Raw genomic sequence first — 23,910 nt, 5'->3', positions numbered from 1 at the left:
CAGCTGGCATTGGATTCATCTTGGTGTCATGTGTTCTCTGGGTGTGGACAAACGTGTAGTGACAGATGTCCACCATTATGGTATCATTGCCCTAAAAATCCTGTGTGCGCCCCGACCCCAGCAACCGCTGAGCTCTTCATGCCTCCACAGTTTGTCTTTTCCAGAGCGTCGTGGAGGTGGCATCGGACCCTCCGTAGCCTTTCAGGTTGGCTCTTTTCACTCAGGGATATGCATTTACGTTTCCTCCACGCTTTTCATGACCTGGTAGCTCATTTCTTTTTGGCCCTGAATTCATAGTCCACCGTCTGGATGGACCACAGCTTATCCATCTGTCACCTCCCGAAGGGCGTCTGGTCCCTTCCCAGTTTTGCGGTTAGGAAGAAGCTGCCATGAACACCGTGTGCAGGTTTCTGTGTGGGCATGGACGTTGGCGTTCAGCCCCTCTGGGTCAACGCCAGGGGGCACGATGGCTGGGTGCCGTGGCGAGAGGGAGTTGGGTCCCGTGAGAACCCTCCAAGCCGTCTTCCTCAGGGGCTGCCCCGTCTGCGTTCCCAGCCGCAGCAGGTGAGCTTCCTGCCTCTCCAGGTCCCCCAGCACCTGCCAGTGTCCCCTGGGCTCTGGACACGAGTCATCCCAGAAGGTGAGCCGTGGAGCCTCCCTGCTGCTTTAATGTGCATGGCCCACACGACTGACCTGTGGGGCACCTGTGCGTGTGCCCCCGTGCCGCTCGTGCACCTTCTCTGGTGAGGGGCTGTGGCTTTTATTCCTTCCTGAAGGGCGGGGGTGTCCCATGGTTTTGAGGACCCTGCTCTGATGTTCAGGAAACGTGCCACCTTGTCAAGTCACCTCACCCGTTGCGCTTCCTTTCTGAGCTGTAAGACGGGGCACTGCTGACCTTGGGTGGGGCTGTCCTGAAGCAGACCCTGGGAGGACCACGGTCCAGAGGGTCACAGCATTGAAAGGTGCAGGAGGCAGCAGGTGATGGTGTGGCTCTGCTAGGATCAGCGCACACTGCCCACTTGAGGATCTCGCGTTGGGCAGGAAGGGTGGAGCCCTTGGCCATGTGGCTGGAGAGCCCAGGAAGGCAGAGCTGGCAGCGGCCCCCGGCCTGCACTGTGGGGAGGCCCATGTCTGCTGCCCTGACGGCGTCCAGGTGTGGAAACAGCAGCGAAGTCCTGGGAGGATGAGAGTCGTGGTGTGAAACGTTCATGGCTGTTCAGGCGGTGAGTCTTCCAGCCGCCGGTGTAGATGCTGTTTTCCCCACCCTCATGCCCGTCTAAGGTGACTGTCGTGTGTGGGAAGGAGGCTCCCTCCTGGCTGCAGTCGGTGCTGGTTGAGCACGTGTGTGCCCGAGCAGTGGCAGGTGAGGGGAACCTGTCTCTCGTCTGCACAGGTGTGTGTTCCGCTTCGGGGCACTTCCACCTCCTGCGGTAGGTTAGATACCAGATCGGTGCTGTCCCCTAGAAATACTGTGAGTTGCATGCAGAACTTTCTGGCGCTCACATTGAGAAAGTAAAATGAATTTTAGCGGGTCGCATTTAACCTGCGCATCTGGAATGTCACTGCAGTCGTAGAAACAGAGCGCGGAGGCCTGCTCCGCTTCCTCACACCGGGTCCCCACCTTCTGCGCCTGCGTGTCTTGCACTTGGAGCCCACCTGCTATGCACCATCACGGTTTACGTGCTCAGGTGCCACTTTGGACTGGCAGACTTAGACCAGCCCTTTAACTGGAAAATCCTGGAAAGAGGCACCTGTGCATGGGCTCAGGTGTGGCCCCGGCCGCCGGGAGGTGGGCGGGAGTGTCATCCCAGACGGCAGGCGGCCGGTCGGCGTTTCTGTCTCACATCGATGCTTCTCTCCCCTTCTCTTTCTCACTTCCTCTCTCTCTAAAAATCAATAAAAAACATATTCTCTGGGGAATATTAAAAAAAAAAAAGACACAGCATGAAAAAAACCTTGAAAGCATCATTGAGTAAGGAGAGCAGTCACTGAGCCTTATGCAAGGGGAGGTCCACCCAGCGCTCACAGGCACCGCCCTCGGCTGTTGCACCTTGAGAGCATTTGCTGACCTCCAAGGCACAGGCGGGAAGCAGAGCCCTGGTTTTGCTGACCTGGGAAGTCGCCAGGGTAGGTATCTGCCCTCCAGGGGCCTTTGGCAAGATCTGGAGACATTTTTAGTTGTTACGACCTGGGTGGGAGGGTGCTACTGCCACCTAGTGGGGGAAGGCCAGGGAAGCCTGCTCAGCACCTTCTAGTCCACGGAATGGCTCCCAAGTGTGAGCAGCCCTGGTTAGAGGAGAAAAAGTCAAACCTCAGAGCCCACCCAAAGTGGAGACCCCCTTCCTTCCATTGTGAACTGAGACCCCCAAAGGCAGTGCCCTCAGGGCAGGAGCGATGGGAAGTGGGCAAGCCCCGTCACAATGTGGTGGGGCTCCAAACGCCTGGACGCTCATGGGACCTCAGGTCTTCCGCCGAGACGAGCGAGGTGAGAGGACAGTCCTGTCTTGGGGGGAGATTCAGTCAGCGGGGCTGCAGAGGGTCCCTGCAGTGGGCTTTCCGGGTCCGACACCCAGCATGGGGTCCTGGGTGGTTGGGCCCACAGCACAGATGGCAGACAGTCCTGGAGGCCCAGTACCAGGCACAGGATATGATCAGGAACAAGGCTGACCGTGTTAAAGACATAACCAACAAAATCCGAACTTTTAGCAGGAAACTTGGAAAATGTCACAGGTGACACAGCAGATTTTGAAATAAGAACAAGTGGGAATTCTAGAACTGAGACCTGCAGTGACCCTGTGAAGAGCTCCATGGGTGGATGGACATAGTTGGAGAGAGATCTGAGTTCTGAGAGATGGTTGAGGAAGGACCTGTCTTAGCCTCTTGCTGTCTTTTGTGCCCTCCTTTGCTTGCATTGTGCTCTCGCTCCTTCCCGGCACCGCTCAGCCTGGCACAGTGTCCTGCTTCTGTGAGGGCCTGCTGAGCTGTGGGCCGTGGAGGAGCTGACAGCCGGGGGCACAGACTCTGGGGCAGGTGCCTTTGGGGCGGGTGGCCCGCTGTCCCTCCTGCCCTCTCCCCACATCCACCAGCAGGCCAGGGTCATGACCGTCACTGTCGACATCCCCATCCGCAGCTCAGAAAAGCCTCGGGATGAGTTTCGAAGTGGTGGGCCTACAAAGCTGGCTGGCCCAGTGCTGAAACCGACCTGTGGAGGACTGTCTCAGGCTGGTGCAGCCGGCTGGGGCGGGGGAGGGGGCACGCTGTGGGCTCCAAGGCCATTTGTCAGAAGGCACGCTGAGCCCAGGTAAGAGTGATGGTGAGACACAGGGCACAGTGTGGCCTCCAGAGCTGAAGGAGAGCCCGAGGAGGACAGGTTCGGAGGCCTCTTCTTGGAGCACGGGCGTAGCTCAGCCTGCTGGAGAGAGCAGAAGTGGCTGCCCCGGGCAGGGCCCTCCTGTGGGCAGTCAGGTTGCTGGTGTGGGCAACTGTCTGTCTGCGCACAGGGGTTGTGTTGAGAGGGCTGTGCAAAGGTTCTGACCAGCATCGGGTCGGGTTTGCTGTGGGACCACGGAGTTCTGTCCTCGGCCCCAGCTGCAGGAGGGCTTCTTTCTCGGTCATGCCTCTCCAGTGTCATCTTGTGGGACGGTGGAGAGGTGCGCGGGGGTTCTGCCTGGGACCTGCACACCCAGTGTACATTTGGAGCTGACTGGCTGCGCTCGGGTCCGGGGTCCTGATGATGAGTCTGCAGTTCGGGGTGGCCTTGGGCTCCTGTGGAGTGAAGAGCAAGGCTTGGCGGTGCCCATGGTAGCCGTCGGGACCCTGGGCTCCTGGCACACACTGTGGCCTGGGCCTTGCCTCTGAGGGGGACGGGAATGGGTGGCCGGGAGTGTTTGGGGGGAGGGTGCTGGTGGAGCCGCACTCACACTTTCTTGATGGAGGCAGACCTCTGGGCCATGTGCATCAAGCAGAGCTTTTGTTTCTGGTCACGGGGAGCAGTGGGGCAGAGCCCTCAGCGTCTCAGAACACGTGAGTGGTACCTGAGGCAGGACGCTTTAATGTTGCTCTTGAGCTCTGTGTTGACCCTGCCCCTCAGTCAACAGCCCCTGGAGTGGGTGCTGCTGGGAGCCAGGTCTGGGAGGGCTGATGGCTGGAAACTTGCTGGGGAAAGGCTGGGGTCACCCTGCACCAGACACCGGAGGGGCAGCCCTCAGCCTGCCCTCACCAGGCCACACCCAGGCCACCAGGCCACACCCAGGCTCCACGGCTCTGACTTACTCCATCATGGGTTGGACTGTGCACAGAGCCACTCCGAAGGCCCCAGGGCCAAAGTCGCCTCTGCTTCCCATCTGACCACAGGCAGGGCTGAGACTGGGGCCCTGCTGGGGCGCTAAGAAACCAAGAGAGGACTTGGTTTCTTGCTGTGGCTACCAAGTCACTGTGGGACCACCAGCTGCCCTGACTGTCACCTCTATATAGTCTGCTCACGCTGGCTCCAACGGACACTGGACACTTTTAAAGTGCCCCTAGAGCTTCTGGTGTTTATAATGGTGGCGCTGAGTGGGCCTCAAAAGGGGTGTTTCCTGTTCTGCAGGCACCATGGTTGGGGCTGTGCCAGGACGTCTGATGAGGACACAGCAGGCTGGTTGGGGTAGAGAATGGGGCCCTTTGGGTCCTTCTGTGTGGTGTTATGGGGGGTGATGTGTCCTACAGCTGATGTGAGGTGGAAGATTGTGTGGTGCTCGTCTGCCTGGCTGGTACACTATCCAGGAGGGTGTTAACGAGTCGGTGTAAGGCAGAGCTGGCTCCCGGAGCCCTGGGGGACTGTGGCAGCTCAGAGTGTGGCCCCAGTGGTGCCTGCTCAGGGGCGACCTGTCCTGGGAGCCTACAGCTCCTGCTTCAGGTCTTCTGTTTCTGTGTTTTAGGGAAACCGGATATCTGGATTCTGGGGTGTACCCCCCTGTGCAGAGATGCCACCTGTGCCTGGTGCAGGGTCAGCGTGGGTGGGCCGAGGTCCCTGCTGGAGGTGGGCTCCTGCGCTGCCTGGCTTGTCTCTGCCGCTGAGAGCTTGCTTTCCCTTCTAGGTGACAAGGCTCTCGATGGCTACAGTAAAAAGAAGTATGTCTGCAAGTTGCTCTTCATCTTTCTCTTGGGCCATGACATTGACTTTGGGCACATGGAGGCCGTGAACCTGCTGAGCTCCAACAGATACACGGAGAAGCAGATTGTGAGTGTCACTGCGGGTGGTGTCTGGGCAGGCTGGTGTCAAAGAGGGGCTCCGGGTGCCAGCGTAGCCTTCCAGGGGCTCCCCCTGGGCGAGGGTTTTTTAACACAGTGGCCATTTCTTTACAATTTCCGCACAGTCCGGGACGTTTCCATGGGCTCAGACTGGTACTGCCTGGGGCCAGCTGCCACGTGATGGTCCCTGAGGGGTCTGCCTCAGACGGAAGGGCGGGGAAGGCTGTCTTCTCCCCAGAGCAGGCCTCGTGGCCCCTGGCCGGGCTCCTGTTCCTGGGACAGGCACCACTCCCACGTGGGCTGGCACCTTCCTAGGTGGCCCTGGTCATCTCAGAGCAGCGCTGTGTCTTCACACCCTCCCCAGTGTCACCCAGTGACACCCAGTGACTTCCCTCTGTTGCCCAAGGACCTGGCTTACGGGAACTAAACGCCCCCAGGTGTCAGGAGTTCTGTTTAATGTGAGCATTCACTCCACAAGAACTGGAGTTCGCCATAGGCCGAGCTGTGTGCCAGGGGTACCCCTGGACTATAGTGAGCCAAAAGCAGGTGTGGGCCAGTGGGGAGATGGTGTTGGCCACCCTGTGAACAGAGAATTACAGCCCTGGCCTGTGCCCAGCGGGGACCTGAAGAGAGGGGTGGCTGGGAGGCAGGGCACCCTGGCGAGGCCCTGAGCTGAGACTGAGGGAGAGGGGTTGACTGGGTGTGATGTGGGCTGAGCAGGAAGCACCAGCCACGGGCATGCACATGCTGGGTGGGCCAAGCTGGAAGGGCAGCGGTGCCGACTCAGGTCTTCCTCCCAAGACCAGATGGGTTTGGAGAACTCACTGTGCCTCTTCATGGGGAGCGGGTGGACTGTCGGGTGACATGAGCTGGGTGGGGAGGGCAAGCTGGGTGTGCAGAGACAGAATCCAGAGACAGGGGACAGCAGTCACCTGGGATTCTGGGATTCATTATAGAGCTGTTAAGTTACAGTTCCCTCCCATCCAGGACAGTGGTGAGCTTCCGTTCCTCACACATGTCAGCAGACAAATGTGTGCATTCACTCCACACGCAGATGGTCCCAGGGGGACTGGGGAGAGGGCCAAGGTGTCTGGTTTCCGTGGGGACCTCCGACTGCCTCTCAGGTGCATCCTGCAGGACTTTCTCATGGCAGAATCAGAAGCAGAGACCCAGCTTCTGTAACAGGAGTGGCGCTGCACCCTGGTGCAGACGGGCCCGTCCCAACGTGGCTCTCACGGCAGCTCAGCAGGGTGCGGTCCCGACAGAGGCTGCCCGAGGCCTCAGGCCGCGCGTACCTGCTGGCGCTGAGCATCTTGCCGTCTTGTTTTTCGGACCCAGGGATACCTTTTCATCTCTGTGCTGGTGAACTCCAATAGCGAGCTGATCCGCCTGATCAACAACGCCATCAAGAACGACCTGGCCAGCCGGAACCCCACCTTCATGGGTCTGGCCCTGCACTGCGTCGCCAACGTGGGCAGCCGAGAGATGGCTGAGGCGTTTGCCGGGGAGATCCCGAAAATCCTCGTAGCTGGGTATGTGTCTCGTGACTTGTTGAAATATGTCTGTCATGTTAAATATATCAAGTGTGTAACTACTTTAATAATTTATAGAATGAGTTGATCTCAGCACTTCATGCAGTGGGAGACCAGATACAGTTTAGACGTCAGGTGAGGTCCAGTCTGGCCTCCCCCCCCCCTGGCCAGGTGCAACCAGACCAAGAAGTGGCTTCAGCCTCACTCAGGCCACGGAAGGAGGAACAGCTGTTCTGTGTGTGCAGCGCCTCTCCTCACCCTTTCCCCAGTTACGGCGGGGAAAAGCCATACCCCCAAGTGCTTAGAATTCTTTGTAAATCACCCCGCCCCCAAACTTGGGGGGGACACTGCATGGGGCCGAGCTGGCAGCTCTGGGGGAGTTCAGAGCGGTACTGGGCCACCCTGGTCTTGGCGTTTTGGGAGGGAGGGTGCCCCTCATGTTCCAGACACTCTGCTGAGCTTAGAGACTGCCTGAGAGCCATGTCCCTGGACGTGCCTGGCTGACAGACGGCCTCAGCCCAGGGCACTTGCTAAGGACTCGGGGACAAGGTCCTCCAGGACAACTGGCCATGGGAACGTGGAAGAGACCCTTTGAGACTCATCGGCGAGGGCGGAGGATGTCAGGAAGTGTGCCCACCCGTACTGGAGCAAGGCTCTGGGCCCGCGGTTCTCAAATGTTGGTGCTGCCCTGCAGTACCTTGGGCGGGGTCTTAGCACATCTGGTCGTCACAGCAGAGCCTGTTTTGCCAGCCTCTGCTGGGGAAGGCCAAGGCTGATTCACCGTGTCCTGCAGTGTACCCGATGGGCCGTGTGGCCAGACCAAGAGCAGGAAGCGCAGTGGCAGGGTGGCCATGTGAGCTCTGCAGGAGGGTCACAGCAGGGGCACGGCAGGGTCACAGCAGGGTCACAGCAGGGCAGACGGAGAAGTCCGGCAGGGAGAGACCACAGAACAGCCCAGTGAAATAAGAGCTCGGATGCACAGCCGAGGAAGCTGGTGGGGCCCAGGGACACTGTCACACACAGTTGGGCAGCCTCGGCAGGGCGCTCGGAGGGGCCCCGAGAGTGCAGCACCGAGATGGAGAAGGACTGGAGGTGGCTGAGTGAACCGGGGGGTGGGGGCTGTCCACCAGAGGGAAGCTGGACAGGATTTGGGAGCCAGGCTGCCCCCCGCTGAGGGCTGCATGGCACCCTGGGCCCTCTCACCCATTAGGGCAGCCCAGGTCTAGCAAGGCCTTCCCTCCCTCCCTCCCTCCCTCCCTCCCTCCCTCCCTCCCTCCCTCCCTCCCTCCCTTCCCCCCTCCCTCTCTCCCTTCCTGCCCCTGGCCCGCCCTCAGAAGGCAAGCACTGGGGGTCTGAGATTTCTGTCTGCAGTGGCTATGGCTTTATTTCCGGCATTTGAATCGTGCCTGGTACATAGTAGGTGCTTGAGAAATACCTGTTGTCTGAATGAAATGGAAAGCAGACAGAGATAAATTCTGAGATGTAGTCAGAGGACAGTTCAGGAACATTCCCCTGAAATGAAGATGGGCCGCATGTGCAGCCTGAGAGGCGTGAAGGGGCGCGTGGAGAGGAGCCTGGACCAGAGGGAGGGCAGGCAGGGAGCCGGCGAGCCACGTCTCCAGGTGAGGGGCCTGTGTGGCCACCCGCCCTGCTTGACTAAGGTGGTGGACTCTTGAAGTCCAGCTAACAGTGACTCGGAATCCTCAGGGGGTGGTGCCCCGAGGTGGAGCCCAGGGGCGGGCAGGGTGGCAGGTGCAGGGAGGCAGGTGTGGGCGTGTGTGTCTGCAGCTCCGACATGACTGGGGCCGGGCGGCAGCGGTTTCCCCTGGTCCCCCAGGATGTTGATGCTGCACTTCCCACTCCTTCTTGCATGTTCTTGCTGAGAGGGGCTGTGTGTGATGGTGTTGGAGCCATGGGGGAGCTGGGCAGGGGCCAGCTTGGGGCCTTGCCTCCATCTTGACTCGGGGTTGTGAACATGGAAGGAAACCGGCTCCCCTAGTCCAGAACCGTGTCCTTTGTGCGCTGGTGGCGTGGACAGCAGACATTCCGATGGTGTTGTCAGCACCAGAGTTCACTACTCAGACCGAAGCTCAGCAGTGGGCGGGGATCATCCAGCCAGAGTGGGCAGGCCTCCACTCCTGCTCCCCAGGCTGTTTGTAGCCCAAAGAGGAATCTTCTCTAAAGTCGTTCTTCTTTGCAAAAGAGTAGGGGGTGGATGTGGTTCGGGGTTTCTCGTGTTGTCTTAGACTCATTCAGGAATGGAAACGCCAAAGGGAGGTGTGTGGTAGAGACAGCCCCCACGCCCCTTCTTTTCCTGCAGACTGGCCGAGTGCCCAGCGCTCTGTGAATGCTGACCGGCGCTCCGGCAGCCTGTGTGGGGCACCCCGTGGTAGGGGCCCAGCTGTGTCCTCAGCCAGCGCTGCAGCCAGAGCAGAGCCCCTCCTGGGGTCTGTGGTGGGGCCCCCCAGCCTCTTGGTGCTCCGCAGCACTGAGGGCAGGCAGGGACCGGTGCCTGCCGGTCGGTTGTTTTGGAGACGGGGCGGTGTGGGGGGGGCACCTCCAGGTGGATGGTGAAAGGAGTGTTGCTTGCACACAGCCGCGCAGCCAGGGGTCCTCCAGCGGTTGGGGCGAGTTAGTGCTGGTCCCTCGAAGAGGGGCAGGCAGCAGGGAGCGGACTCTGCGGGGTGAGCTGGGTGTGCAGTCCCCGGAGGCTGCTGTGTCCGACAGACCCTTGTGCAGGGGCACGCACTCTGTCGCCGCAGAGGCCGAAGCACCCTTACTTTGCATGTCATGCAGCCTGCCCACTGCCGCACCTCTGCCCCCAGGGCCTCTGAGTGGGCGTTCCCCGGGGCCCTGGTCCTGCTGGCTGTGTTGTCAAGTGACTCCTGTGTCTGTCTTTCAGAGACACCATGGACAGCGCGAAGCAGAGTGCTGCTCTGTGTCTGCTGCGCCTGTACCGGACGTCTCCCCACCTTGTCCCCACAGGCGACTGGGCGTCCCGAGTGGTGCACCTCCTCAATGACCAGCACTTGGTAAATGCCTCTGGCTAAGAGCCACCATTGCAGGAATGGCTGCTGTGACGGCTCCCTGCTCCCTCCGTGGGGCCTCTCAAAAAGTCACAGCCCTCCAGCCTGGAGCGCCCTCTTGTGGGGGGGGGGAGTCGATGCGGTCTCTGGCTCACCTGGGACTCTGCGTTGGGGACCTCTTACAGGCTGGGCTGCACAGCTGAGCAAGACAGGCCCTGTTTTCCACAGACGCCCTGTGCAGTGAGGGCGTTCCTGGTGTGTTGGGTGAGGACCGGGCCTGGAGTGACTCGGTGGTTGTGTTAGACGTCCACCCTGAGAGGGAGTGTGGGAGTGGGACGTGGCACTGGAGGCAAGGTCAGGAGCAGGGGTTGGACACAGTGGCCTTGTCCTGCCTGTGTTCTGTTGTGTAAATGAGAGAGTCATACCCTGAGACAAATGGGGCGATTATCCTGCTGAGCGGAGGGAGGGTGTATGGTAGCTGGTAGTGTGACTTTTCCTGGAAGAGAAATCTACCTTAAAAATCAAATTGAAAATAAGTGATCTTTACCTGGGGATTCGGAGGTGAGAGCTTGTTGGGGCGTGATGGTCGGTGAGCCGTCTGTACCTCACTTGCCCCATCCCCGGGGCAGGCTTGTGTCTGGGACAGGGCAGCCCCTCCTCTGCGTGCAGAGCCGTCGGGAGGGGGTGGCCTGGGACTATGGCTTCACAGGCCGGCCACACTTGCTGGGTCACACCAGGTTGTACCGGGTCAGATGTTACCCAGGGGCTGGGAAGCAGTGGCCAGAGGCTGGGAGGCGTCAGCTGCCAAGTTACCCCTCAGGGAGACCCCATGAGGGAGCGGGGCATTTCCCAGTTTTGCAGATGAGGCAACAGAGGCTCAGAGGGTCAAACATCTTCATACAGATCCAGGCTTGGGCCAGGAGTTGATGAAGGCTCAGACCTGGGGCCCGGGCCATCACATACCCTAGAACCCAGGTGTTGCACAAAGGCGACAGAGGGTGGATGGGCCGGGACTGAGTGTCTCGGCTTCCCTGGGCGCAGCCCTCTGCATGGACGCTGCTGCGCAAGTGCATGGGTTTTTGGCACAGGCCGTCCTGCTGCCTCATCAGGGGAGCTCCTGCAGCCACTTGGCAGACGGGTCCCTGCGTCCAGCCTCCTCCCTGCACAGATGAGGCAGGGATGCAGTGACAGCCAGAACCTGTGCTCAGTGTCCCAGGAGCTCCAGCGAACTCTTGTTGGCGGATTGCTCGTTTCATCCTGTAGAGACTTGGTGAGCCAGGCCCGGCCTGGACACTCAGGAACCTCGGCGAGCAGCTCTCTGCGCTGGTGCAACCTGCGTGTTAGGCATGGAGTTTGTGGGAGCTTTCTGTCTGTCTGGCCCGGGGAGTCCTTGGCACTTACTTCGCCTGCCAGGGACAGATAGGCTTGTTGGTGTGGCTTTCACATCCCACCAGCAGCGGAGGGACAGCGCAGCGAGGCTCCGAGGTCTCCTGGCGTTGACGGCTCCCGCCTCTGCTCCCGGAGTCAGGGCGGGGGCGGGGGAGCACCTGATCCCAGGGCAGTTTTCGAGCTGCTTGTGCTCACATCTTCACTGTGAAGTAGTATTGTTCAGCCCGTCCTTTTAAACGTGAGAGAAAGCATCTTTACTTAGGTGAAATCTTCCTACAAGAGTCATGAGTTACTGGGAAGAGCCATGACTTGTGCTGGGTCAGTGGCTGAGGCCGCCCGTGCTGCCCAGGAGGTCCCAGCCCGGAGGGAGGTGCCCCTCTGGGCCCTGTGGCAGAGACGGGGCCTGGGCCGCTCTCAACAAGGGGCTCGCCCTGGCCAGTGGCTCCGCTGGTTGGAGCGCGGTCCTGTGCACCATGGGCTGATGAGAAAGTGGGGCGGTGGGCACTGCCGTCCACAGGCCAGACGGACAACTGGGTGGACAAGGTGACAGGAAGGGTGGGGACCAGGGTGTGGAGCTGCAGGGGGCGGGGGCGGCCTGCCACTTGCCAGGCAGTTGGCGAGGGAAGCGGGATGGAGAAAGCCGCCTGTGGGCGCCTTCTCACCTCCAGTGTCGGGTGGGCCGCGGGTGGGCAGGTGTGGCCCCTAAAGTGTTACTGGAAATGCGGGTTGGGAATAAGAGGCCCGCTTCAGGTGTCCTGACTGGGACTGAAACGCACACTGTGCGTGTGTCCTCCTTTCAGGGCGTCGTGACTGCCGCCACGAGTCTCATCACCACCTTAGCGCAGAAGAACCCGGAGGAGTTTAAAACCTCTGTCTCTCTGGCTGTCTCCAGACTGAGCAGAGTAAGTCTGCGGATGGGGAACGGAGCTCAGGGTGGATTTTTTAAAAAATATAATCTTTTTAAAAATTACTTATTTATTTATTTTTAGACAGAAGGGAAGGGAGGGAGAAAGAGAAGGAGAGAAACATCAGTGTGTGGTTGCCTCTCATGTGCCCCCTACTGGGGACCTGGCCTGCAACCCAGGCATGTGCCCTGACTGGGAATCGAACCAGCAACCCTCTGCTTTGCAGTCCAGCGCTCAATCCACTGAGCCACACCAGCCAGGGCTCAGAGTGGGTTTTGGTTGCAGTTGTTTCATGTAATTAATACATTTGTTTGCTTTTTAGAACCCAGGACACTTGGCTAGCCTTATTTCAGCTTTGAGTCAGGGGAGAGCTGCCCTGTCCTTGTGGGAAGGTCCCAGAGCAGAGCAGCCCAGCTCCAAGCTCTCACTCTGGGCCTGTGGGGTCCTCGTGGGGTGTCCTGTGGTGGGGACCCCTGTCCTTTCTGCGCTGGCCTCAGTCCTCACCGCCCTTCCCTTTGCCACCTAAGCACTCCGAACTGGGCCTTCCGCTTTGGGCGCTTCCGGTTGTGTGGCAGTGGATCACACAGCCTGTGGTCTTCGCGTTTGGCCTGTTTGGGGCGACAGTGGGGTCGTCCTGCTTCTTTTGTGTGCTCTTCACTCACTTCCGAGGCCGCGTGGAATCTGAATGTGCTGCAGCCAGCTTTCTGCGCTGCCCACTTGTGACTTAAAGGGGCCCTTCTGGGAGCTTCAAGGGGTGAAGACAAGGAGACAGGGAGGCACTGGGCTGTGTGGTGGTGGACGTGTGATGTCGCGGGGACAGTGCCTGCTGCTGGGGGCTGTGTGGGAACTGCAAGTGTCGGAAGCATGTTCTCCGGCCTCGGTGAGCTCCTGGCAGGGGTGTACGCATGGCGGCCATGGGGGTGTGGGGCTGGGGTCAGGATACCCAGTTCTCCTTGCTGAGTGAGGGACTAGAGGTCTCCCTGCTGCATCTCTTTCACTCCCCGGTCCACGGGGGCAGACTGAGTTCTGTAGGCGCCGTAGTGTCCTGGGCCGAGGGTTGGCAGCATCGCAGGTTTATGTCCTGCAGGTAGGACTGTATTGCATGCGCCTGCCCCTTTGCCTCTGGAGCCCAGAGGAGAGTGTTGAATATTCTCGGCACACTGAATGAAATAGGTTTCCATCAGTGCGTGACCTGCAGAACCAGAAGTGTGAGGGTCTGTGTGGGTCCCCGAAGTGGGGGCTTCTCCTGGGGACAGCTGCCTGCAGCAGCTCACACCTGTGTCGATTTACAGATTGTGACGTCTGCGTCCACAGACCTGCAGGATTACACTTACTACTTCGTCCCGGCTCCCTGGCTGTCGGTCAAGCTTCTGAGGCTGCTACAGTGCTACCCGCCCCCAGGTATGGCCGAGCACAGGCCTCGCAGATGGGCCCGCCTCAGCCCTCAGGGGCAGGTCTTCCTCCTGGTCTCTTTAAAAGCCTCGTCCTAGTGCTGTCCCCTGCCCTGTGGGTCCTCCGAGACACAGCCGTGTGTCTCAGCTTTCCCAGAGCAGCTAGTGGAGAGCTGGCACTGTGGTTGCAGTCTGGAATCGGCTCTGCTTTTGTGCAGTTTCAGGTCTACACAGGTTTGCTGAAACGCTCTTAAAATAGAGTGTGAAAGTGTGTCCCTGAACTGGTAAGCCATGTCGCCTCAGCTCACACACCAAAGGTGTGTGCTCACAGTTCATTCTGAAATGTTACTGGTTGGATCAGGGCTTAGGGACCTAGAAATAGAATTTCTTGGTTGAAGTGCGAACATGAAAATTGTTAGATGCTCCCAATTCCTTCCACAAAGATTGATTTGTTGTTGTAAACTTTACATTGGAGTCTAATTTGTTTTTATCAGGGGTACTTGTTAATTTTGCATAACCTCTACGCTAAGTATCTTTTATATAGAATGAACTGCACAGCCTTGGTGTGGGAGGTCTTCCGCTCTCACCCCCCAGCCCCCATGCCCATTCCACTGCTCAGCCCAGCAGACCTCTCTCCTCTTCCTCCTGAGATGTGAGGACACAGACTCAGGTTCTGACCCTGCCCTGCCCCAGTGGTCCCTGGGTCTGAGTTTCCCCTTCCTCCTCCTTCCAGTTTGAGGCTCTGACTCTCTCGCCATGTCTGACGTGCTTTAGTTTGGCAACCTCCACCCACCCTGCTGCCTGTGGGTGCAGGTCCCTCAGGGTGGCTCGGGCCCTGCTCTACGCCCGACTGCTCGGCTCAGGACTGGGGGGCTGTGCCCCTCTGCTGGAGGGGTTGGACGTTTCCGCAGCCGGGCCCCACAGGCTATTGCTGACATTCTGGTATTTTTGTTGTTTCTTACTCTTTTTGGTCAATTGTTTCTTCTGGTTTGAGTAGAAATTTTAAATTTTCCTCTTCTTTTTATTGTTCCTTGTAACATTTTCTTTTTTAAAGAATATTTTTTATTGATTATGCCATTACAGTTGTTCTAATTCCCCCCTTCATTCCCCTCCACCCTGCACACTGCCTCCCCCACCATTCCCCCCCTTTAGTTTATGACCACGTGTCTCGAGTTCTTTAGATTCTGTATTTCCCATGCTAATCTTGCCCTCCCCCCTATTTTCTACCTACTGTCTATGCTACTTATTTTCTGTACCTTCTCCCCCCTTCTCCTACTCCCCTGTTGCTAGCCCTCCATGTGATCTTCATTTCTATGGTTCTCCTGATCTAGCTGTTCTCTTAGTTTGCTTTTGTTTTAGGTGTGGTTGTTAATAACTGTGAGTTTGCTGTCCTTTCGCTGTTCATATTTTTTATCTTTTTCTTAGATAAGTCCCTTTAACATTTCATATACTAAGGGCTTGGTGATAATAAACTCCTTGAATTTGATCTTATCTGAGAAGCACTTTATCTGCCCTTCTAAATGAAAGCTTTGCTGGATAGATCAATCTTGGATGTAGGTCTTTGGATTTCATTACTTGGAATACTTCTTTCCAGCCCCTTCTGGCCTGTAAGGTCTCTTTTGAGAAATCCGCTGACAGTCTGATGGGAACTCCTTTGTAGGTGACTGTTCCCTTATCTCTTGCTGCTTCTAGAATTCTCTCCTTCATTTGAATCTTGGCTAATGTAATTATGATGTGCCTTGGTGTGTTCCTTCTTGGGTCCACCTTCTTTGGGACTCTCTGAGCTTCCTGGATTTCCTGGAAGTCTATTTCCTTTGCCAGATTGGGGAAATTCTCCTTTATTATTTGTTCAAATAAGTTTCCCACTTGTTGCTGTTCCTCTTCCCCTTCTGGTACCCCTATAATTCGGATGTTGGATCATTTAAAGATGTCCTGAAGGTTCCTAAGCCTCTCCTCATTTTTTTGAATTCTTGTTTCTTCATTCTTTTCTATTTTACTCTTTCTGATCCACTCCTTTGATTTGAGACCCAGTTTCCTTTCCATCACTATTGGTTTCCTGTGCATTTCCCTTCATTTCAATTAGTTTCGCCTTCATATGTTCCTCTAATTTGTGACTATAATCAACCAGTTCTGTGAGCATCCTGATCACCAGTGTTTTGAACTGTGCATCTGAAAGTTTGGCTATTTCTTCATTGCTTAGATTTATCGGCTCTGGGGCTCTGAGTTGTTTTTGAGCCATGTTTTGATCTGTTCGTGCCTGTTATGTATGAGGAGCGGAGCCTTAGGTGTTCACCAGGGTGGGGCCACCCAGGTTGCTGGGTTGTGATGCCATATATGGGGGTGTGGTCAGAGAGAGGCCACCCAGGTCGCTGGTTTGTAATGCTGTATGTGGGGGCGGGGTCAGAGAGGGACAATGGTGGTCCCCTCTGCCGATTCTCGCCTCTGGGGCCTGCACGGTCTGTCTCATTACTCGCTCCTTCACTGGTTTATCTGCACTCAAATGTGTGACCATGGTCAGCCCTCAGTGAGTCCACCCACTACTCCACACCTGGGATACCCCTACTACTGCTGGCTTGCCTGGGTTGCGTGCCCGGGTCGGTCCGGTGGATCTTTCTTGCCCGACCCTGCTCTGCTGCTGGCTCTGCCCCTCTTACTGGTTTGGCTGAAGGGTTTGTTGTTGTCAGACTTCTGTATAGTTCAATTTTCTGTGGTTTGGCTGCGTTTTTGTTGCTAAAACTTTGTTGTTCTTAAACTTGGTTGTGCGAGGAGGCACAGTGTTTCCACCTACGCCTCCATCTTGGCGGAATTCTGTTTCTTGTAACATTTTCTTTATTTCTGTTAGTAATAGCACATGGAGAAAAAATATTTTGCCTCTTTTCCCTAAAACTTTTATATGTCATGTGTTTTGTCCACCGGTCTGAGTGTTTATCTTCTCTTGATTTGCGTATCCTATATCTCAGTAAAGGTGTTGTGTTATTTCATTAAAATGTATGTGTAGTTTCCTGGCTGTTGAATTGTCCTATTTTAAGTGGCTGCACAATTTGAACAGCCAGTTTCTCCCCAGTGTGAGATGACTTGACACTCAGGACCTGCAGTGGGCAGCTGGGAGGGTGGGGTGGGCTGGTGGGGAGCTGGCCCAATGGCTTTCTGTCCCGCCCAGAAGACCCTGCGGTGCGAGGCCGCCTGACCGAGTGCCTGGAGACCATCCTCAACAAGGCCCAGGAGCCACCCAAGTCTAAGAAGGTGCAGCACTCCAATGCCAAGAACGCCGTGCTCTTCGAGGCCATCAGCCTCATCATCCACCACGACAGGTGGGTTGGCAGGCGCCCCTGCCACTGCGCTCCCCGTGGCTGGTTGACGCCGTGCTCTTCCCAAACACGGGCACGTGGGCTCCTCCTTGTGGATGTCAGGCCCAGAGAGCGACCTGTGTCCAGGCACCTGCAGGCACTGGCGCGTGGCCTTGCCCTCTTCCTCAGCAGCGCCTGCCCCCTGCGTGGCCCCTCTTCTATGCCCTCCGACCCTCAGAGCCTGCACACCGCCCCTGAGGGCCTCTGCCACCTCTCCTGAGCACCCACTGCTGATGGGGAGGATGGGCGCCTTCTCGCGCGGGTCCCCTTAGTGCTCCTGCAGCACAGAACAGCACGTAGGGCCAGCAGTGGGCCGTAGGGGAGTGTGGAGATGACCGCGCGTGTGGGTGCCGCACGGAGAGGGGACAGGCATCCTGGGGCATGGGGGGGGGTTGCTGCCTCACCGTCCTACGCACCTCCTGCTTTCAAGCTGCCTGTATGTGGCCGTGCTCGTGGAGCTGCGTCCTAGAAGGCCCGTGAGAGCAACAGCGTGGCCCTGCATGGGGCTCTGAGGAGGTGCGGGGAGCACGCAGGCCACACACATTTGCTCCCAGATGTGGTCCGCCGCGCTGCTCCTCCACACTTTCCTGTGACAAAACATGGTCCGAGTCATACTCCCACAGAACTTTCAGTGTCACAGGAAGCGTTTGTGTCTTTAGCAAATGCATTTAAAGAGCACCAGCCTCATGAAGACCAAGGAGGGAGTGAGCAGAGAGCTAACCCAGTTTTGTGGGAACTGGCACTTAAATATTCACCAACCTCTTTTGCATCCATGTCTCTGCATTTACCCCTCTAGCGTCCTCTCATTGTCAGGGTTCCTGTTCAGCATCTCTCCTGGCGGGGGCCTCTGGCTGCAGCCCCATGCCTGGCCACGGCCTGCTAGGTGGTGCTGCAGGAGCAGCTGGTCTGGGAGGGCGCCCCATCTGTCCCAGCTTTCTGCAGTTGGTGGGCCTATGCCAGAGTGCAAGGAAAGGCCCCAGTGGTCTGTGACTCTTGGCACTACCTGAGGGGCATAAAGCTGACTTCAGGGTTTACGGTTCGGGCTTTCATGTGTTGGGAGGCCTTGCAGTCTTCACTTGAGTGGTGTGGCGACTAGACCCTGCCCTGCATCGCTGCTGCCGTGCCGAAGTGCACGCGGCCCCACTCACCCGCTTCTCCCTTCCCTGCAGCGAGCCCAATCTGCTTGTTCGCGCGTGCAACCAGCTGGGCCAGTTCCTGCAGCACCGGGAGACCAACCTGCGCTACCTGGCCCTGGAGAGCATGTGCACGCTGGCCAGCTCCGAGTTCTCCCACGAGGCCGTGAAGACGCACATTGAGACGGTCATCAATGCTCTGAAGGCAGGTGCCCCACGCTCAGGGACCTGCGTCACCGTGGGGGCACCGCGGGTGGGCGCAGCAGCCAGGGTGGCTGCTTGTACAGGCCAGGCTGCTGCTCTGGGAGCACAGCTCCCTGTGGCGCCGCTCTGCGGTGGCCTGGGCCCTTCTGGTCCCACCCACGAGGCAGCCTCTGCCGGCGCAGCCCTGTCACTGTGTTCTCTGTGTGCCAGGGCTGCACCGATGTCGGCAGCAGTAGGGGCGGTTCTTTTTGGTAGCAGGGTGAAACCTTTTGTCTCTCTGTGAGAAAACATCCTCTGCAAAAGAAAATTCACTTTTTTCAAGGCATTAAAATTTCAGACTTCGGAGAGCCAAGCGGGGAGCTATCTGTCCTGTCATCAGACACGTCAGTGTCCGTGGCATTCCCAGCTGTCTGAGCACGTGGGAGAGCTGGTGACGGGGGTGGGGGCCTGCTGAGCCTGCTGTCCTGCCCCAGGCTTAGTCAGACTAAGAATTTAACAGACATTTTGGGTGCTGATTTGAATGGAAGGCCCAGGGTTTGGAGTGAGCCTCATGCTGTCCTCGTCCTTCCAGGCCCCGGTTGAGGCATGTGGTCAGTCTGTGGTCTCACAGAATCACTGCTGCTTTTACATGTCACTCGGCCCTGAACTGGCGCTGCTCAGGCCATCCTTTGCTAAGAAATGGATGCGCAGGCCTGGGGCGGGGTGACAGTGGCATTGGGACATGCTCCTGGGCAACATGGAAGGTGCCTGTCTGTGATCACACAGGAGACAGGCCTCTGACCCGTCCCCTAGGAGACAGAGCTGGATTCCGGGCAGTGCAGGGGCAAGGGGAGCAATGAGCTGGCATGTGAGGGGCCCAAATGACTGGAGCCTGTGGGGTTCCCTGTACTCGGATGGTGAGTGAGGAGAGCTCTGAGCGAGTGTCAGGACCCCAGTGGGGGCCTGTCTAGCCAGCCCACGGGTCGTCCTGGGCTCCTCACTCTGTGCCTCGTCCCCCAGACGGAGCGGGACGTGAGTGTGCGGCAGCGGGCCGTGGACCTCCTCTATGCCATGTGTGACCGCAGCAATGCCCAGCAGATTGTGGCCGAGATGCTGAGCTACTTGGAGACGGCTGACTACTCCATCCGAGAAGAGATTGTGAGTCTGACAGCCTCACGCTGTCACTGGCCATGGACGCTTGTGCCTCTCAGCTCAGGTGTCTCCTTAGTGGCTCTGGGTCTGCTCCATAGACTTGCTGAGAGTCTGCTGGATCCTGGGTAAAAGTTTCCTTTACTTGAGCTTTCTCATCCATGTTTTGGGAAGGCTTTCAGTCTCGGAACAGTGCCCAGTGTCGAGCTGTTCAGGCACTGCCTGGGCAGTCAGGGAAACCTCTGCTGCTCAGACACCGTGGGGGCTTCAATGGGGGTGGCCGAGGTCTGCCTGGGCCCAGAGTCCCATGGGCAAGACTGCATTCAGACCTCTGAATTAACCCTTCTTTGCTTGGCGCACTTCCCTGGTACCTCAGTGGGGTGTCTGGGAAGAACAGGATCTGAGCCCTCCCAGTGCACTACCCTCCCACTTCCCAGTGTCGTTCTGTCATCTGCAAAGAGGGTGCCGTGCACACCCGACTCACTGTCCGAGCCCAGCAGACACTCACTCTGCGAAGGACGAGTGCTCTCGCCGAGTTCGAGGCAGGGAGTCCTGCCGCCTGTGGCCCGCGGAGAGCAGGGCCTGTGCTCTGTGTGGTCCGTGCGGGTCTGCCACTGGTCTCCCTGGGCCTCGGGCTCAGCATCAGCCCGTGGAGTGGAGCTGGCGAGGTGAGCGGCCCCATAGCCTCTCTGTTCTCGGTGGGAGAGAGACACATGGGTTTGTTGTTCTGCTCAGGATGTACTCACTGGTTGATTCTTGTGTGTGCCCTGACTGGGGATTAAACACGCATCCTTGGTGTGTCGGGAGGATGCTCCAACCCACTGAGCCCCCTGGCAGGGTGGAGAGGCATTTACTTGTCTTTCTGGGAGCAGAGTGCAGCTAAGGCCCCCTTGGGGGTTTCGCAGAGGGTGTCCAGCGTTAGAGCTGGCTGCGAGTGACTTGCTCCTGGGATGGTGCTCGCGAGTGTGTGTGTCTGTGCCAGGTCACACCCTGAGCTCTGTAGGGCTCATTTAGTGAAGGTTGCGGCCCCTGGCCAGGCCGGGCGCCAGGTATTCTCCTTCAGTGCTGAGCGGCTGGGCTTCAGCGAGGAGCTCGGGGCTGCCCTGAAGGTCAAGGTGGACTTCTCAGAGGTAGCGACTCTTGAGCTGAACTGTTGACTGGCTAGCAAAGAGGCTGTAGAGGCAAAAAGGGTAAGGGTGTGTGGGGGAGATGAGGTATGGAGGGGCTGGGCTGGGTGCCTGGTCTGGACCCCTGGGGCTCGGGTGTTGCAGCCCTGGCCGGGGTGTCCTTGCTCGTGCCGTCTGGCTGCCAAGCGGGGACGGGCGTGGGCTCGTGCGGGGTGGTCTCTTCCAGTTTTGAGAGTCGGGTATCTGTGTTGGTTCTTAGGCCCTTTTGAATGGTGAGTGACAGTCCTTAGTTTCAATCATGTGAGGGATGAAGCAGACACTCTTCGTCCCCACTAAGTCCTCTGTCTGTCCATCTGTGTGGCCAGGTGTGTCTGAGCTGTTGTGCTGGCTGCTGGACGTCCATGCAGGGGCCCATGTGCATCCTGCCCTGCTTTCAGGGAACCTCACTGTCCCTGGGGAGGACACAGCGTGGGCAGGGCAGCGGCCTGCTTGTGATGTGGCTGAGGATGGATGCAGGTGGGGCCTGGATTCTGGGGGCCTTGGGGTGGTGTCCTGCCATGGGGGCTGGTGGCTTTTACAGGATATGGTGGCGAGCTTGTGGGAGAGGGTGAAAGCCCAGAAGCTGCTGGGGGCAGGAGGGGCAGAGCGCTGTGGGGCAGCAGCAGCGGGACGTGGGCCAGTGTCGTCCTGAGGGCCAGGTGCATGGCTGCAGGTAAGCTGAGGGCGGGAGGAGGCATGTTCAGGAGTGGTGCTCTGGGTCGCGTGGGGAGTCCTGTGGAGGCGGAGGGGGAAGGCGGAAGGCGGAGCAGATGGCCGTGGTGTTGGGTCCAGCAGATGTCAGGGCCCGGTGGGGAAGGTTAGGCAGGTGGTATGGAAGTAGCAGTGCCTGTGTGAGGGCGGGCAGCTCAGCAGGACGTGGTCTGGTGTGGGCAGCTGATGCTGCTCAGGGTGGCTGCTCCGTACAAGAAGAGGGTAGCATGGGGGGGAGGTCGGGACTGGTTGTGCCCAGCCTGGTGCGGTTGCCCTGGGGCAGTGGTGTGGCTCGCAGAGCCCTCTGAGGTGCGTGGGGGTAAATGAGCGGTGGGTCTTCCGTGGACACTGGCAGGGAGACTGGTGAGGAAGGCAGGCCAAAATAGCAGACCCAGAGAGTGCGGCCACTCTGTGTGCCGGGGAAAGAAGGGGGGACCAGGGCTGGCTTGGCTGTGTCAGGTTGGGTGGGCCCTCGTGGGCACCTGCTGCTGGGACCCATCCCTTCTGTGTCCCAACAGCTGTCCTGTCTGTCTGTTGCTGGAGGGTGGTGTGGCTTCCCTCAGTTTGAACTGCAGATCTTAAACTGGGCTTCTTGGAGAACCGGCGGGAGTGCCCACCGCGCAGTGTCCACCACGGGGGTTGGCTCGTGGGTTCAGTCCTGCAGCCCTGCGTGGAGGCCCTGCTGTAGGCACCTACCCTCAGCGGCTCCCTCTGCAGGTGCTGAAGGTCGCCATCTTGGCAGAGAAGTATGCCGTGGACTACACGTGGTACGTGGACACCATCCTGAACCTGATCCGGATTGCCGGTGACTACGTGAGTGAAGAGGTGTGGTACCGCGTCATTCAGATTGTCATCAACCGGGACGACGTGCAGGGCTACGCTGCCAAGACGGTGTTTGAGGTACCTCCGCTTGTCCGGGGAGGTGCGGTCTTGGGGTGTGGCTGCTTCCCTTCCACCTGCTGTTGACCATCCTTAGAAGGCTCAGCTCTTGTCCTGCTGATCCCTCTATTGGACTCTCAGCTCCTCCTCACCCTAATCCCATCCACATCACCGACCATGGGTGGGAACCCTTGGCTCTCAAGAGGCCACCTGAGCACAGTGCCCAGGACTGGCATCTCGGCCAGGCTTGCCCCCCTGTGTGTGAGAGCCCATGGGGGCCCCTGGGAAGACCCTGCGGGGTACCTGCCCCCCACCCAGGGCCTGCATGTCAGCTTTGTGGAGTGAGGCTCTCATTATGGGGCAGGATTGGCCATGTCTCTGCCTCTGGGGCTCCTCGGTGGCACCTCTCCTGCAGTGGCAGGAGGACAGGCAGGGCGGGACTGACGCAGCCCCATGCCTGCTTGCTCGTGCAGGCGCTGCAAGCCCCTGCGTGCCACGAGAACCTGGTCAAAGTGGGTGGCTACATCCTGGGCGAGTTCGGGAACCTGATCGCTGGGGACCCACGATCCAGGTAAGATGCCCCTGGGGTGTCAGGGCTGCACCCGCTGGTCCGCATGCCAGCGGTCTGACGTGGCTGCCTGAGCGGCTCAGAGCAAGACCACCTCCACTCTGCCTCCCTGCTAGCAGCACAAAGCAGGGGTCCTGGAGGAAAATATGATGTGGGCATGGGGTGTCTTTGTCCCCAGAGGAAGCACCGGCTCAGTGGGTGGAGTGGCTCTGTCCCTGCGGGGGGGGGGGGGACCCGTGGGGTCAGGCTCAGCTGTCTGCCCCGGTGAGAAGGTGAAGGGCTCCTGGCTGTCTGCTCTCCGCCCGCCCCAGCCCGCTGGTCCAGTTCAACCTGCTGCACTCCAAGTTCCACCTGTGCAGCGTGCCCACCAGGGCTCTGCTGCTGTCTACCTACATCAAGTTCGTGAACCTCTTCCCGGAGGTGAAGCCCACCATCCAGGACGTGCTGCGCAGCGACGGCCAGCTGAGGAACGCCGACGTGGAGCTGCAGCAGCGGGCCGTCGAGTACCTCCGGCTGAGCACAGTCGCCAGCACCGACATCCTGGTAGGCCTCGCTGCGCCGGCCCCCACCCACAGCCGCACTACTGTGCTGACCCCGCTCTCTTGCCACAGGCCACTGTCTTGGAGGAGATGCCCCCATTCCCGGAACGCGAGTCGTCCATCCTGGCCAAGCTCAAGAAGAAGAAGGGCCCGGGCACGGTGGCAGGCCTGGAGGAAGGCAAGCGCGAGCGGGGTGCCGACGTCAACGGGGGCCCTGAGCCGGCCCCGGCCAGCACCGCGGTGGGTGCCCCCTGAAGCCAGCACCCTGCCCGAGTCTTTGCCACCCCATCCCCGAGATCCAGGGCCAACGCAGCGTTTGCCTGCTGGGGAGTTCTTGTTAAGTAGACGAGGATGTGCTGAGAGCCTGGCGGCGGCCCCAAGTCCGAGGCCTTCCCCGTCCCGCACCCGGGAGCCCCAGGAAGCGTCTCCCTGACAGACCCTTTCCATCCTTGTCGTCTGGGTCCCCTTTGGCTCCCAGCCCTCTGTGGTGGCCCTGCATTTTGGAAAGCGTGGTCACGCACCTCTGTTGCAGAACCGCCTCCTGTGGGAGGCCTTCCCCGCTCCGTTCTGGCCGCAGGTGGGCCCGCCTCATGCTGCTCTGAGAGGTGGGCTGGCGTGGATTGGGTGAGGGCACGAGTTCTTGCAGCGGGCGGCGTAGGGGCCCTTGCACGTCCGTGCACGTGTGCCCTCTGACGTTGGAGGCAGTGGCGGTGTTGGGAGCGCCATGCTTCTTTGCTGTCCCCACTGGACTGGGAGCTCC

General features: G+C 58.9%; 1 protein-coding gene across 2 annotated transcripts in view; it reads left to right on the top strand.

The window, feature by feature from the left end:
- The window catches only part of AP2A2 (adaptor related protein complex 2 subunit alpha 2), a 56,278-nt gene that overhangs the window by 22,875 nt on the left and 9,493 nt on the right, over positions 1-23,910 (top strand). The window contains exons 3-14 of one of the 2 annotated variants that reach the window (XM_053658449.1): positions 5,079-5,221; positions 6,571-6,764; positions 9,667-9,796; positions 11,980-12,081; positions 13,377-13,485; positions 16,639-16,786; positions 17,992-18,160; positions 19,159-19,296; positions 21,882-22,064; positions 22,517-22,614; positions 22,923-23,154; positions 23,223-23,390. In XM_053658449.1, coding sequence (XP_053514424.1) covers positions 5,079-5,221; positions 6,571-6,764; positions 9,667-9,796; positions 11,980-12,081; positions 13,377-13,485; positions 16,639-16,786; positions 17,992-18,160; positions 19,159-19,296; positions 21,882-22,064; positions 22,517-22,614; positions 22,923-23,154; positions 23,223-23,390 — 1,814 coding nt within the window. Of the gene's footprint in view, positions 1-5,078; positions 5,222-6,570; positions 6,765-9,666; positions 9,797-11,979; positions 12,082-13,376; positions 13,486-16,635; positions 16,787-17,991; positions 18,161-19,158; positions 19,297-21,881; positions 22,065-22,516; positions 22,615-22,922; positions 23,155-23,222; positions 23,391-23,910 lie in introns of both variants that reach the window. The other variant, XM_053658448.1, reaches the window with a different exon arrangement.

Source organism: Artibeus jamaicensis, unplaced genomic scaffold, assembly GCF_021234435.1.
Source record: "Artibeus jamaicensis isolate MK-2021 breed Jamaican fruit bat unplaced genomic scaffold, CSHL_Jam_final scaffold_537, whole genome shotgun sequence".
NCBI lineage: Eukaryota > Metazoa > Chordata > Mammalia > Chiroptera > Phyllostomidae > Artibeus > Artibeus jamaicensis.
Note: the sequence above shows the minus strand (reverse complement) of the source record. Positions and strands in the feature narration are given on the sequence as shown.